At 39.6% G+C, this 15,779-nt stretch overlaps 2 protein-coding genes across 7 annotated transcripts in view; both read right to left on the bottom strand.

Annotated features, from left to right (window-relative positions):
• Positions 1-9,956, bottom strand: part of LOC143428599 (uncharacterized) — a 31,036-nt gene extending 21,080 nt beyond the window's left edge. For 5 of the 6 annotated variants that reach the window (XM_076903605.1, XM_076903607.1, XM_076903608.1 and 2 more), the window contains exons 1-14: positions 9,798-9,956; positions 7,686-7,873; positions 7,366-7,573; positions 6,839-7,012; positions 6,530-6,754; positions 6,209-6,452; positions 5,821-5,938; positions 4,823-5,748; positions 2,920-4,660; positions 2,679-2,840; positions 2,351-2,477; positions 2,052-2,269; positions 1,813-1,937; positions 314-1,099 (exon numbers count right to left, since the gene is read on the bottom strand). In XM_076903605.1, the coding sequence (XP_076759720.1) occupies positions 314-1,099; positions 1,813-1,937; positions 2,052-2,269; positions 2,351-2,477; positions 2,679-2,840; positions 2,920-4,660; positions 4,823-5,748; positions 5,821-5,938; positions 6,209-6,452; positions 6,530-6,754; positions 6,839-7,012; positions 7,366-7,573; positions 7,686-7,839 (5,208 nt within the window). In that variant the 5' untranslated portion in view covers positions 7,840-7,873; positions 9,798-9,956. Of the gene's footprint in view, positions 1-313; positions 1,100-1,812; positions 1,938-2,051; positions 2,270-2,350; positions 2,478-2,678; positions 2,841-2,919; positions 4,661-4,822; positions 5,749-5,820; positions 5,939-6,208; positions 6,453-6,529; positions 6,755-6,838; positions 7,013-7,365; positions 7,574-7,685; positions 7,874-9,301 lie in introns of all 6 variants that reach the window. The other variant, XM_076903606.1, reaches the window with a different exon arrangement.
• A 442-nt stretch (positions 9,957-10,398) lies between these two features.
• On the bottom strand, positions 10,399-14,542 carry Spag1 (Spag1 axonemal dynein assembly factor). Its single transcript, XM_076902269.1, has 11 exons — positions 14,442-14,542; positions 13,325-13,515; positions 12,888-13,161; positions 12,556-12,769; positions 12,245-12,406; positions 12,049-12,176; positions 11,864-11,967; positions 11,084-11,792; positions 10,891-11,014; positions 10,660-10,830; positions 10,399-10,584 (listed from the first exon to the last, which is right to left on the bottom strand). Exons 2-11 carry the CDS (start codon positions 13,477-13,479, stop codon positions 10,505-10,507), a joined length of 2,121 nt encoding a protein of 706 aa, XP_076758384.1. The 5' UTR covers positions 13,480-13,515; positions 14,442-14,542; the 3' UTR covers positions 10,399-10,504.
• Between the last annotated feature and the right edge of the window lie 1,237 nt (positions 14,543-15,779).

Here is a 15,779-nt window from a genome sequence, read left to right as displayed (position 1 = left end):
ACGGATCTCAGTGTACCGTGTTCACAAATTGTTCCATTAAAAAACTTCCGCACAAGGTAAAACTTTTTGGAGCTATGACAAGCTTAGCCCATGTCTGAACCATAAAGTACTTTAGACATGGAGTGTTTCAGACCTTTGGCGGAAATAAACTAAAAATATTGTCAAAATTGTAGCAAAACGTAACGATAATTCAAACGTCTCTGTACTAGGAAAAAAAAGAAAAAAAAAAAAGAAAACGGATAAAGGACACTAAATCGTCGATCAGACACGTGGCACAATGCAAGACACTAGAGGCACAGAATAGGTGGCTCACCATAGCCGGGGACTGTACAGGTACAGTGTGAATAATTGCAGTGGGTGGCGGATCGTAGTGCTCCTGGCTGAGGGAGGGAAGGGTGCGCATGATTTCAGATGGGGTGAGCACTCTAATCTGGTGGTCTACCGAGGATAATTGGCGTACAGGACCTACCCCCACTATAACGTTGGTAGTGGGGGATGGCTGAGCGATGCTCAGACTGCTAGCGATAGTACTGGTACTGATCGTGATGTGAGCAGGTGTGGGACGTTGCTGGGATGGTGGTGACGTTTGATGCTGCCCTTCACCGGCGCCCGTGTTGCAGTAAGAAGAAGAAGAAGAAGAAGAAGAAGCAGTTGCTGATGTGCAAGGCGTGGCTGGCGACTGAGCTACTCTAGCCTGGCTACCGGTTATCTCTTGGTGGGCCAGGCTGTTAATGGAATTAATAGAATTCACAGAGCTGGGCCTGGGTGAAGAAGAAGGTGTCGTGGATGTTGGAGAGGGACTCGGGGAAGTAGATGTTAGCTGCCTCGGCGGTCCCTGCACCGCACACACCTCCGCATGATGATTACTGCTTGCGGCAACTGTTGACACTGTCACTCCAGTCGTCGACACAGTCATTCCTGTCTTTTCCTGTGTCTTTTCACTGCCCACCGAGGCCAACAGTCCGATCTGCCTTTGGTTGGAGGCCATAGCTACTACTGGAGAAACTTGAGCTGATGTCATAGTTGTGACAGGTTTGGTGATGATGGTAGGTGCACTTGTTGCAGTGACTGGGGTCGTGCTTGGTATATCCTTGGATATCTGTCGGTTCAAGGGGTGCCACGTTCACACACTTACGTTATAGTATTTCATGGCTTACATAGTTTCGAATAATACATCATACAAAGGCGAAATATGTAAAGTTCAATTCTTTTTCCGGGAGATTCTAAGGAGTTTGAGGGGACGCTATCAGAGAGGCGGGAAGCTAGATTTAAATTGATATTCCTAAAGTATTGAATTAGCAGCTACGCATCTAATGAAAACATGATCTGATTGGAGATGCGAGTACTGTTAGAAAAATGATGTAATGTAAGTAAATTTGTAATGTAAATAGGGAACATGTATATCAAAGTGTGTGTAATTAAGGTAACGTAACATCCACGATGGTGATTAACATAAAGGTAAAGCAACCGCATATTCTGTCCAATATAAAACAGCAAGTATATTTCAATGTAGCAAAAAACAATTCGAGGAAATGTATTCAAAGTTAATGGAACTGTTCGTGACGTTTTTTAATAGCGTGATCGATTGTGGTTTATGTTTACAGATTATCTGATTGTTTTCTTTAAGATCGAGTAAATGATATTTTAATAGTTTTAAGTAACAGGTAATGGACACAAAGGACAAGCTGTTAGTTTGACCTGTGTGTTAGCACAAGACATCTTTGAAGATGAAAATGGATACGTATCACAGAAAGAATCACGCTTCTCTAGCACCTGTATTTTTATTGCAAATATGCCAGAAATTTTTCCTACCTGTTGAGTCTTTTTCATACGAATCGCAGCTCTATTATCTCGCGCCAGTGTTAGGTATGGAGCTTTTTTGTCGGTGGGAAGCGCGCGCCACTTCTTCAATATCTGTTTACATCTATCTGGCCACGCTTAAATAACACAATTAAGTGCAATTAAAATTGTTAATTATATTATTGGCATAATTATTTAATTACTGCAGATTGATTCATAATAATAACGATGATGATAATAAAATAATGTACCTGGATAGTCTGTTTTCCATTCTGGATGATTCATATTTGCGTAAAGTACCGAAGATATAGTTGCTCCTTGACCTAAAGCCTCGTCGGCTTCCATTTTAAGATTACTTCTTTGGTTGTATGAAATTGTAGTATTGCCTGCTGATGTGGTACCCTCATCGTCAGGATTGACCCACGACCCACTTGCCGGTTCAGAGAAGGCTGGGCTGAACTGTGGGCTACTATAGAATGAAAAATAGAAAGAACATTAACGAAAACCTTATTTTATTTCTCAATTCTACTATGTACAGGCGCAAACGTACTTGCTGTACTCCGAATGGTATGGAGACGGCGGTGGAAAACTCATTGGGGAATTCAAATTAGACTGACCAACAGAAGGCAGTGTCCCAGGTACTTGAGGTCTTGGTATAGGTATTGTTGTTTGTATACCTGCAATCATATTTTTAATAATAGAAAATATTACACTTTTCACTGAAAGTAACAACAAACCATTAGTACTATACGATGTGATTGTCGAGATGCATCGTTATGTTATAAAAGTGCAGTAAAACAACAAATTCGTTATCTACTGTTATGGGTTAGGTAGTAGTCAAATAGTCAAAGACATAAACTAAAAGATCGAACATGTACCAGGATGTGGCGAAGGAGATACAAGCGGTGTCGTAGAAGATGCAGAATGTGGAGGTTGAGCTTGAACAGAAAACACTGATGATTCTTGAGATTCTTGCGATTCATCAGTTAGAACTCCTTTGAATATTTCTTCGATATCTTTACTATCCATGCTAGTTAAACCTAATGAAAATAGGATTAGTAGAATACATTATAATTATTGCAAAGAAAGAAAATCTAAAACAATAATAGTATACTTTACCTGTATCTCTGACCATTGAGTCTAAGTTAAAGTGCGGACTGAGGATATCTGTCAATTCGTCTTTAGCTGTCCCTGGTGCATCATCCAACTCATCTAATGCTTCGCTGGCCTTAGCTAAGTCTTCGTCTGGTTCATTCATTATAGTATTAACCAAATCACTATCAAGCAAATCACTGGAAATAGGTAAAATATCACCAAGAGCTTCCGGATCGCTGCCATCGTCATACATAATCTCTTCTCGTTTAATGGGTGCTTCCGAAGGTACCTTCTCTTCCTCCTTCTCCTGCTTAGCCTTAACCTGTTCCATCGCTTTTAATTCGTCCTGAGACAGCTGAATAGTATCCGCGTTTCCGGACACATTTCGTTCACTGTCCGATTCGCTACTACTCTCCAGTTCCTTGTCTTTGGTCGTGTCCATTAGATCTTTACCAAAGAATGCCTCTTGCATGTACAGAGGGAAACATTCGGAGAGTTTTGTTTTTAATTTTCTTCTCTGAGGCTTTCTCCGCGGTTTCTCGTCGTTCCCGCCAGACGTGGAGTCTGATGGTTTTTCGGGATCACCGTCCTCCTCCTTGTCCTTACGCGTACCCCTTAATCTAACGATAAAACCACCTATGCCCAACTTCTGCAAGTTACGCTGACGTTTGCGTCTTAAAATTGGTATCCCGTTCTCAGTCGTGTAAATACTAAAACCTTCAGGAGGCGGTTGATCACCACGCGGCGTCCATACCATGCCTTCCTTCAGCACCTCCGTGGGTTCGTCCTTGGCATCACCTAAATCCATTTTTCCCCCGTTCTCTTCTAAAGAATTGTCTAAACTCCCGCCAGCAACTACAGATTCTATAGTAGCCATTATATCCGCCTCCTTGTCGATCAACGGATGTATTTTTCTACGCTTTTTCCTCGTTTGTTGGTGTTCCGATGTCAACGATTTTATGTGATTCATGCCAGCTTCGGATAAATAAACGCCGTCTACCAAGTATTGTTGGGGGGATGGTTTGTACAGGTCAGGGCTGCGCGACATTGGCGGCGGTGAGCGGGGATATTTATTTGGTTGCGTTTTAGGTTGACTACATAGAATATGCGGCGGCGGTACATCCCTTGGACGACAAAGTATACAAATATAGCCCTCCTCCGCGCATTTCTCTGCCTCTGACTCGCTCTTAATCGAGTCGCACGCGCAATGCAACCACCTCTCGCATTGGATGCATTGTATTATTAGGTCCCCTTCGTTATATGCCTCTTGACAAGATATGCAGGCAGTATGAGACGCACAGGGACCACATTGCGTGTAGTTTTTCTGCCAGCTACTGTTAAAACCAGGATCATTCGAGCCGCATGTTTGGCAGTGCGCACACCATTTGCACTTCCACGTACCATGCGGCACATAATCCAACGGTGGGTCCATGCAATAAATATGATAACTGATATCGCAATCATCGCACAAAATCAGACGAGCCTCGTCGTTTCGTTCGCCGCAACCTTCGCATACTGTACAATCAAGGCACCGCCAACCCTTTTGTAATATTATCTTAGTAACTTTTACGTTAGCGCAGTATGGATGATAACATTGACCGCACTGTGCACAAGCAATTAGACACCCCTCTTGGTCAGTGCCAATAGCGCCGCACATCACGCAAATATCTTGGGTCAGTACAAATTTATCTTTCGCGGAACACAACACAAGTCTATTTTCAATGCCTGGTTCATCTTCTTTCGAAAATGAGTCCGACATTGGCCTCTGAAATAATTTAAAAATCATTAGTCACACTTTCTGCTGTCAATATTGGTAAGAATGATATACTAGGATTCAAGATATTTTATGAAAAAGACAAAAAGAAAGAAATTTAACCAAGTGTATAGTGTTTAAGGGTTAAGAAATGAAACCAAAATTAAAATGTACCTGCAATCCTACACCAGGTACACCGAAGATACCTCTCATCTTCGCTTTGGGTCCTCTCTTTCTTCCAAATTCCGTCATCTTCTGTCGTTTTTGATATCCAAGCTTACCAATTCCTTTTGGCCGTCCGATTATCCCGCCGCCAAGGCCCAAGCGCTTTTTCGCGATTTTCGACGCGCAGAAAGGTTTCCCCTTCCCGAGACCTATAGAATACAGTGCTTCCTCTGATCCTCCCTGATAATCAAACTCAGACGAGTCTCCATCACCGTACAGACTTTCTTGCGACGCGCTCAAACTCACATCACCCGAGTAATCATCGATATTATCTTTCCTCTTTACAAGTGCCATATTTTTGCAGTGTAGACAAACATATTCATAGTCAGGTTTAGCTTCTTTACGGTGTTGGTAGGTTAACGGATCAGCCTCAGGGTCACAGGTACCATGAACGAATTTTTTACATGCACTACATTGAACCATTTCTCTATACGCGGCGGCTCGATACGCCTTTCTACAAAGGGGACACGAGAAACCTTTGTTCCTTTGTTGGTAACACGAATCACATACAGTGTAATGGGAATGCCACCGTGACGATAGACCAGCGCCTGGTGTACGCGAACCACAGTCCGTGCATACACGGCAGCACTTACACTTCCAACCGTATTTAGGTATCGATGTCACGATCGGCCGTAAACAACTAGGATGATAAGCTTTTTCACAACGTTCACACAACATTACTTTCGAAACATCTTCCGGTTGACGACACACTTGACATACTCTGCAAGATACACATTGCCAGCCAGCCCGTACACCGGGCAGCAGCGCTAAACCGACACAACTACCATGGTAGTGTTGCCCGCAGATGGAACACATTACTAGGTTGGAAACATCCCCCATCCCACAGCACTGCATACAAGTAACATCACCGTTCACTAAAATGAGATACAACGTGAGATACAACACAGATTTTTACCAGGCTAGACAAACTATCACATAGCACTTACACAAAAGTGGGACCTGTCCCAGATGTTGGCTGCAAAACAGGGACAAACTCTTTGTGTCCTGGAAACAACTCGACGCTGCAGCGCATGGTAAATGAAAATAACGATTGCACGATGCCACCTGTGTAATAAGTCCAATACGTTTACTTCGATTTAACATAACCTATGTCTAGTAGCAAGAAAGCCTTAACACATCGATTGCAGCCGTATACATCGTACGTCTGATAAAAATCCTTTCGCGAATTAATACAATTTGCGCGAATTTGTTTTCCAGACGTTTTCAACTGACATCCACAATCAATGCGTTAAAGGAGTATATTCGCTCATATTAACAGAAATACAGTTCGCGCAAATATACCCTTAAAAAATACGAAAAAGAAGAAACTCTAACTTTGCAAGGAATTCCAGCTCCATAATGGGAACAATAAGCGCAGCGCCTTGACGAAGCCTGCACTATTGCTGGGCTCAATCCTTCGGTTGTTAAATCTTGGGTATTACTTGACCATACTGCACAAGATTGATGAATATAATAGTGCCCAGTTGACTCGAATAATGTTCCTATTTCCGGTTCTTCCGAATATCCCACTATGGTTAGTTCCTCTACTGGTTCCGAAAAATTTGTTAGACTAGTATTCCTACAAGAAATGATTTAATTATCGAAATGGTGTGTCACAAATTACCTTTCTCAATAAATTCGTAGCGATTTAAATACCTGCACTTAGCTAGACTCTTCTGTCTGCGGCAAGTCACAGCACCAGGACCTGCTGCACGTGGACTTTTATCTCCAGTAGATATATCAATAAGGTGGTCAGTTGTTTCGTCACGATTGGTTGACTTTTCGGGAGTGAAACCTTCGGGACAGGTAAATCGTAACAATTCACCTTGACCCAGTTGACTTCTCTCACCCAAATTACATAAAGCACATACTTTTCCTGGCCTAAAATAAAAGCGACACTTTATTGGTATTTTAAGTACTCAAAAGTTGAGAAACGCATAGCTAATGATTGTTAAATATCGGTACCATTGTTCTGGAAAATATGGTGGTTCTTCTGGTGCTGGCATGCATCTCTCAGTGTTAGATGTTTCTCCATCAGGAGTAGCATCTTCACCGAGACGAAGCGGACTTGGGGATTCTGAATGTGTATCGTCATCTTTGCTCTTAGTACGGCGTGGAACACCTCTTGCATATCCAAGTCTAAATAAAAAAAATAAATGTACATTTTCATACTATATACATTTATATAGAAAATTATATTCGTAGTAGATGGAAACAGAATAGTGTAGTTATAAAGTCAAACGCGAACACTTATTGACGAAACCGCATTGTAAGTCTCCTCGCCGAGTTTCATCCAGAGCTATGCGATGCCAATCCTAAAATTAGTTCTTCGATTTCAGTATACTTAAAAGATTGTTGGTAATAATATAGTTTGGGAAATCGGATCCCGGATGCAATTCAGTCAAGAGATATTCCCGCTGAGCGCCTAATTTTATGACCACGTTACTTCGTTTCCATCTACTATACACATTTCATTTTAATAAGATACTAACCCTTTACCCCTAGTAGTCCCCCTTCCAAAAGGTCTACGGGTACCTCCACCACGCGTAATACCAGGTGGACGTTCTTTCCTAGGTCTACCCGGACCCCGTCTAATACTTAAAGGTTTACCTCCAGGGAGTGGAAATTTCTGGTACCGTAAAGGATCATGAAAAGCTTCATCCGGGGTTACTGCAAGAGAAACAAACTTTTGTGCTTCCTCTGAAATGATATACAATTTTTATAATAATATCATGAAATTAAAGTATTGAAAATTATTATTATAGCATATACATTTATTAAAATATATTTTAGCAAAAGGAGAGATACTCACTGCTACCAGGAGTTGTTGATGTAGGGCCAAGCAGCTGATCTGAATTTGCTGGTGAAACAGGAATCCCTGTTGTTTCCTCATCCTCATCTTCACCATCAGAAGCTTCATCTAGTTCCATTTCTTCCTCACCCTCAAGACGCTCTTCATCATCCATGGCACCACTGCTAGACCTGTGTTGCTATGAAGTCCTATGCGGGTAAAAAATGCATGTCAGGATTAAAATATAAGATTAAAATATCATACAATAAAATGTCCATAAATAGTTAATATTAAAAAATGGCAATAACGTTAAATAAAAATATAAAACGTAACATAAACGTTGCAATTTATGTTTACGTGGCAACGTGCCGCGCTCGTTACGATTGTTAAATTTATTACAAACGGGAGTTAGTCGCGATTTTTTTAAATTTCGACAAACGCAGTGATTTTCACGATGCAAGCCTTTTGAATAATCGAATATTTTGGATAAGTTCTCTTCCAGTTTAAAAGATCGTTTATTTCGCGCTATTTTATAAACATTATTACGACACAAAAAAAAAATTTTTTTAACAGTATACTAATAACTTTAGATTTTACATCGATTCGTTTGGATTATATGTATTTGTATGTTGAGTCGTGTTGCGTGACATCGGACTGGTAGACCAATTCCTTTCAACTAATTCATTATATTTGTATGAGATATTGTTTGTTAACAAGGGGAACATTATTAACGTGCTCTTTATATTTCATGCACATATATATGTTATAACTTTTATCTTAAACTATAGAGCGCATTGGCAAACTTTGTACAGAAACATGTTTGTGGGATAATTGTATATACCAAAGCATTTTTGCTGTATAATTCGTGTTAAGTACATCAAATTTACTTTGAGTCTTCATATCAAACAAAAATTGATAATATAACACATATAACTCCTATAGAACTCCGGAAAATATATCTTCCATATATATATATACACATATATATAGATTCAATTTTATGGATACAGCTGCATAATATAACAAATTATATTATATGAATTTAACATGTATAAAAACTAGTAATTATTAATAGTAATCATTGGAAGAACTTAGAAATAAATTGCACGGATACTGCAACTATCAACTGATGTTCGACCTTGGGCAGATCCAAAGCTTTCGAGCTTCCGTACTGTTTCAAAAAGCCTTGTATACTTTTGCAGATCAATTTTTAGGTGTATCAAAACTCGCGAATCGAATGGAAGGCACTTGGTTCGTTAATTAAAAATTTTCCTATTTACAACTAATTATACATCCTCTTAAGCGAAATGAACACACCTTTAAAATATTGCAAAGTAACGCGAAAAGCGAATTTTCTTTATCTACGAACTTCTCGCGATATTTTAAGTCATTTCTGCGGATATTGTTGCTGTAGCTGGTCAACTTTTGCAAGGTGAATATCGTGTCTCACAATAATATATACCAGCCACGATCACTTAACATTAATAAAATCCGAGCCGCTGCTCAATCCCCCGTCCGTTTTCGATCCGTTGGGAGCGTAAAATGTGATTTATAAGTGAAAACTTGGAATACCATCGGGATTGTTACCGACGGTCCCTGTACAAGTGGTGTGCAAAACACATCAATCATTTTCATACGTGTCAATGCTCACTCCCATAGCCGTATCACGAACTCCCATGGTGATATTATTTTTCATTGAAAATGATCGGTCACGTTCGAACGCGAGCCTCGCGGTTAATAAAAAATACACTGACTGGTGTCCAGGTAGCCGAACTCACATAGCTTTTAATCTCTTAACAGTATAGACCTCAGTCAGCCACAGCAGGATGGCGTGCCGCTCGGCAATCGGCGGTCATTCCACAGTGGGGAAAACTGAGGCACTATAATCACCGAGAAACGCCACTTTTCATCACCAAGCGATCACCAATCGTTCTTGTCACCATGAACCGTGTCGTCACATACCAGGCATCGTTAATCCGTGGTGTTCCCGCGTGCACAATTAACGTTCGGCTAAATAAGGCTGGGGTGAATTTTGTTGGCACGGCCTTTACGGCGACAGTACGCCATTGCTATGTCAGAGTTTGCAGGCTATAAACATACCCGGGCCGACCGTAACCACGCCGGATCACGTACCTTCCAGTTACTGTTGTCTCCTTAGCAGTTTCATGGCGGCCTTGCACGCGGAATTATCGGGATCCTCGTCGAAATTCGCACGGCTCATCCAAGTAAACATCTTGTAGTAACAGAAAAAAATGTCACAAGCTGCTTGAACGGAAGAGTACGCAACTGACGAAGCGCTAAAGTCACGGAGTCCGGATGTCGGTGCGAAGCCAGAGCGCGTACTCGCTGCCGCGGCCGCCACGTGCTGCCATCGTCGTACGACACGAGAAGACGCGATCGAAACCATCGACGAAACGAGATCGGGAGAAGGAGCCGACCAATCGTACACAAACTACACGATGCGACCTGTGCACGGTTAGCGGTGTGTACTGTCGTTTTAGCCTCGTCAACATTTTATGGAAACTGAGGTTAATTCCGAATGGTGGAAATTGGGAAAATTATGGAAATAGTTAGTAACTTTGAGGGAGGTATTCTCTAAGCACGTCGACGCATTGCCTCCGTGATATTAAGGTAAGTGTGGTTATATGATCACGATTGATTAATGTTCTATTTTGCAAAAATGATTCTCGTATTAACCACGCATAAGGGTGGCATTGAATTAAAAACAATTCGATTATAGTGTATTTTCTTTTATGATCGCTAGAACGTACAAAGTTGGTATTTATCGCTAAAATATCCCTATAACATTCAAACACCTTTAACACGCGTGTATAGTATTCTTAGATACAATAAACTTGACGTAGTGACGAAATTTCGGAAGTCCCGTGTTCCTCTAAGAAATCCAATATGTTTTTAATCACTGAAACGAAAATAGTTATTACATTAATAGACAAAATATCACGGGTACAGTAGTAAACTTTCATCGTAGACGTACCTTGTTTATCTTCCGTATTCAGAAACATGTTCACAATTGAAAATCGTTTAACTTGGCTGAACGATCTCAGAAAATTGCTCACGAGCTCGGTATCTTTGGATGTACAGAAATGCCGTTCCAGGCAACGTAAAATGGTACTGAACATATTTCCATCCAATTCGTTACCTAAGACTATAATTTATTTATATGAGAATAAAGTTGGTATGATCGCTGCCTTATTGAAATACAAACCTGTATTTAATTTATTAACATCTAAGGATCTCAATAGTTGAGCATAAACTTCTAAATCAGTGTCGTTTTTCAATGACCGCCATGTCCGCATGAATTCATATCCGTTTTCAATATTACTAAAGTCCTGAAAATATATTGGATTAATCTTATTATGCGTACCATACAATTCTTTATCAATTGAAAAGTAATATACCTTTGGAAGATACATTTCCTGTTTATTAGTTTTATTCTCACATTTATCATTTACTTCCATTTTTCTCAATGATTCTTCGTCATTGTTTTCATCAAAGTTACAGTTTTGTTCATAATTTCTATTTAAGTCTTCACCATTTGATACATTTGATTGTTTATCATTGTACGTTTTACTTTCGTTCATGATTTTTGAACTGGAATTATTGTCAGTCATTCTTGTCTCATTTGATTTGATTTGATTACATGCAAGGTTATTATTATTAGCTTCACTAGGTAATTCTTCGATAATAACCGAACTAGTTTTTTTGGGTTTTGTAACAGAGAAAATAGATTTCTGTTTCGCCATTGAATTAGAAATATCTTTCCCTTGGGATGATTTAGATATATTGGAAGAACGATTGTCGAGAGTTGTAACTGAACTTTTGCTTATTTCAGACGTACTTTTACAATGGTTACTTCCAGATTTTTTTGTAGTAGAATTTTTTATTGCTTGGGTTTGTCTATGATCATTCTCAAAGCAATAGTCACCTTTGATGTGTGGTCTTGGTCTTAAATTTTGTGACGGTCCTGGTGCTTTGTCACAGTAACATATACTATTAGATAAATTCAATTTTGAATTAATTTGTGAAATATAATTTCTCTTTTCTAAAGTTTCAATAGATTTCAATTGTTCCTTTATATTCTCTGCTTGTTCTTCTTCTATAGTCATTCTAGAAATAGTATCGAAAGTTTCAATTCTGGTTATTGATTATTAATATTTTTATTATTTTGCTTATAATACCTTATTTTTCTAGATGTGCAGGGTTTCCTTAATTTTTTCACCCCAGAAATTGCCACGGTGTTCGTAGGTTCCAATTTTAAAACAGCTTCGTAATCCACTAATGCCTAATAATTTCACATATTTTTATTCAATTAAAAATAGTATAATTGAAAAGTAAGTTTGTGAGTTAATTCTTATGTGATTACCTGAGAGGATTTTCCAAGATTCTCTAAAACTACAGCTCGACGAAGAAGGGCTTTGATATTTGTACATTCTACGTTAAGTACTATATTACAATCGGCGAGAGCGTTTAAGTAACGTCGAAGTTTAATATCTACAAAGATGTAATTTAGTTTTAGTAAAAATATCTTTTGTCAACGTGAACAAAATTAATTTCCTTACACGTCATCGCGCGATTATTATATGCAACGATATTTGAATTCATTTTTATGCTGGTATTGTAATGTTCCAAAGCTTCCTCGTAATCACCAGCTCTAAAAGCCTCATTTCCTTTTTCCCTTTCCTGTTCAGCTATCACGTCTAATTCGGTTCCGGTTAGCGACGCTAGTAACATAATTTTTTTAATTTACGATTTAATTTACAACTTAAAATAATTAGAGGATTATTCAAACTATGATTCGTCTTTCATCTTTCTTAATTCAATTTTAAAAAATCCTCTAATTATGGCTTATAACGTATGTTGTAAAACATACATTTATTAATAATCGTATCTTTCTCGAGTTTCTTTTTCTGAGTAATTTCCTTTTGTTTTTGCTGAATTTTCTTTGTCTCAGTCAGCTGTTGCTCTTCCCGTATATCTATTTTATTTAATTCAGTATCAACGTCGTATTTATCCCAAGAAGCATAATCACACGAAGCAATTCGTTTGTTCTTAGAAGTATTTTGCGAATTTGTGGAAGAATTTTTCTAATGGAAAACAAACATTTCTTTTAAGTAAAATCACGTATTGGATTTGATATACAAAGGGAGAGATAAATGTATAACATATTAATTAAAATTTAAACGACCATGAATGTAGGTATACTTTTATAGATTTTTCTTTAAATTGCCGGACTTCCGGTTGCGGAAGGGGATCTATCACATTAGTTTTCCCCTCTTCCAAATCCTTCTCTCGAATCTGCATTTCGGACATCCAATCGTTAATATCCCGATCAATTTTCTTGCATTCATTTGGTTCTAACATATCTCGTTTGAGAACAGGTTCAGATTTTCTTAAAATTATGCTCGTTGGTTTAATAGCAGTCAAACGTTGCTCCGCATGTTTCGTTAGGTCCGGATAATATCCTTCTTCACCGGACCTAGTGATAAAAAAATAGTATATATCATTTACATCGATGTAAACATAAACATACCTCTATATGTCTTTTCAAAAGTTAGAAACATTTAAAATTAGTTAGAGGGACAGAAATGTCTTAATGTATGGTTTTTTAAAAAACCCGCCGACTTGTAATATCTACTTACCGCAATATAGTCAATATGCGTTCCAACTTTTTTGCATTCGTACATTCAGAAATGTATTCGTACGAAAGGTGCTCGACCGGTATATCATACCTTTGGAGCAATGATTTTTTCTCGGATTTTGCAGCGTGAACAATGTCCGTATCGTTTCCGACCATGATATCAGACAAGATACAGTTGCCAGAAAAAAATTCCTTCTATTAGAACTCAATTAATTACGTTGTCATGGGTACGCGCATACTGAATTCTCGATTCAGCGTAGTTTATCCATGAGGTGCTTCTATCACAGATGAGGTATTCGATAGACTTATCACTTTATGGGATTTTATGTGTTACGAACTGAAATACCGATCGAGTTAAAGACAGGTTTTGTTATGCCCTCTACAACTTAGGTTAGTAAGTTTATGAATTACATTCGATTTAATTATCAAAGTTGCAAAACTCAGTAAATATAAAAAATTAAATAATATGTATTGCTATTTACATATACTACGATGTATGCAGTTCCTGCACTTGCGTTTTTAACAATCACTAAAAGTATTATAAGCAGGAAATTAGAAATAACCAAGACTAGTTGGAGTGTCTTTCTATTGCAGATTTAGACTGTGATAACTGCTCTTCGTGCCAATGCCCAATCGATAAAATAGAATCTCTTCCTTATGATGCGTTTCCAATGAAAGATCAACAGCGAATACACAGTAGCGTGTTCATACATTTGTTTGATCATTCAGAATACACCCATTTGATACACTTAATATTCTGTCGGTTTACGATCTGTGCATAAATACTTTAATGGACAGGTAACACGTTATTTGCTATGACAGTGTTAAAATTAATTCACTCGAGACATATCCCTTTTCAGTTACAGTATTCAGCTGAAAAACATTTGATAACAATCGATTACACGAATTATACAAATATATACTTCCAATCTACTCCGAATCGTCACTAAGCTTAATTGCATATTCATGACTTTAGACTTTACGTTAGGTATACGTTAACGTATGCATTAGGAGAAACGGAAGATCAAATAACCAATGCGATATTTATATTTCTTATCGAAAAGAAATTTGCTCGATCTCGACAATGATAACACGATATTTCGGAGCAGGGTACGTACCGTAGACACAACAAAAGCTGTGTTGCGACGAGGAGAGTAGGTGTCCGCGCAGTTACGTTACACATACCTGTATATACCCGGGGGACACGCGCTTGCATACTGGCGCTCGCGCATCGGTCTCTGCTTACCTGTTAACACGGCAGTCACCTTGTAGCGTGGAGCGGTACGCCATGCCGTGGTCGAGGCGTGCAGTGGGCACGCTGGAGAGTGCATATTAGACGGCGCGAAGCGCTCAGGCTTGAGCATTCGCCGGCGAGCGGTCGGTGGGTACGGTACGGAGGTAGTTTCGCGGATCCCGTGTTCGTTCGCGTATTTCCATCAGTGAATTTCACCGCGCTTCAAACGCGTATCGTTACGGTAAACAGTATCAGCCTGAAACGGGAATCGGTTGGCTACGTAACGGGTCGCCGAAAGCTGTTGCTCGTGTGAATTAATATTATCACAAGTGGAACATACCAGGTATTTATCCATACGAATATCCATACGTCCCGTTACCATCTTTACGTCAAATCGGTTACGAACGACAGCGTTCTAAGGAGAGAGTCCACTTTATTGCGCGAACACGGGTAGCATCTGTTCGCTGTTTAATATTTGCTCGTGACGGTCGACCTTCTGGAGGCCGGCCCGATAGATGATTCAATGGGTATTCTTTACATTCCAGTTGTCGCCTGAAATGTACCCAAGATAGCGTTCGTTTTCTACGTGTATACGAGTTTTTCAACCTCTTCTCGCTTGGCACGGCCGCACTGTGTTCAACTGTACGCATCTGTCATCGGACGGGCGTCGTATAGCGTAGCAGCTATTTGCGATAAAATATTTAACATGTAAACGAACTCGCATTGGTTGTTTGCGAAGGAAGTCGTCGAGGAAGTGTGAGTGCGCTTGGTACAGGCAGATTGTTAATAAACAAACGTCGGAATACAGCAGATTCCCGTGCGTCGCGTTTCACGTTGAACGTTCGGATCTCGATCTCGCGTAAGGTCAAAAAACACGCGCGTTTAAAGTAACTGCGAGTTACCTCGTCGTTTCACATTTCCGGACAACAATGTACGTCGATCGTCGGTAAGTCGCGTTATCTAATCTTGGCGGTCTTAAACCGGTAAAGCGGCGAAACATAAATTGATACACGGGAACCGACGCACGGGATCCCGTAAATCTCGTGGAAATATATTGTACGCTCGTATTTATACGCGATACGTCTTCCACGCGGTCTGAAAATACACGCGTATAATACGTGCGTGACGAAGTTCTCACGCGCGTCGCAGTTCCGTGAAATTCGAATAGCAAGTTCGACCGTGCGTTCGCGCGCGGCACGGTGATTTGTCAGCGGTTTCGTTC

Source organism: Xylocopa sonorina, chromosome 10, assembly GCF_050948175.1.
Source record: "Xylocopa sonorina isolate GNS202 chromosome 10, iyXylSono1_principal, whole genome shotgun sequence".
In the NCBI taxonomy this organism is placed as follows: Eukaryota; Metazoa; Arthropoda; class Insecta; order Hymenoptera; family Apidae; genus Xylocopa; species Xylocopa sonorina.
This window is presented reverse-complemented; position numbering and strand designations above follow the sequence as displayed.

Excerpts from the sequence above, each read along its gene's own strand:
- Spag1 (XM_076902269.1), bottom strand. The coding sequence starts at position 13,479 with ATGGTCGGAAACGATACGGACATTGTTCACGCTGCAAAATCCGAGAAA. Across the intron at positions 12,407-12,555 it reads AGATACGATTATTAATAAAT|CGTCGCTAACCGGAACCGAA; the intron begins GTATGTTTTACA and ends TTATGTTACTAG. Across the intron at positions 10,831-10,890 it reads TGTTAATAAATTAAATACAG|TCTTAGGTAACGAATTGGAT; the intron begins GTTTGTATTTCA and ends AATAAATTATAG.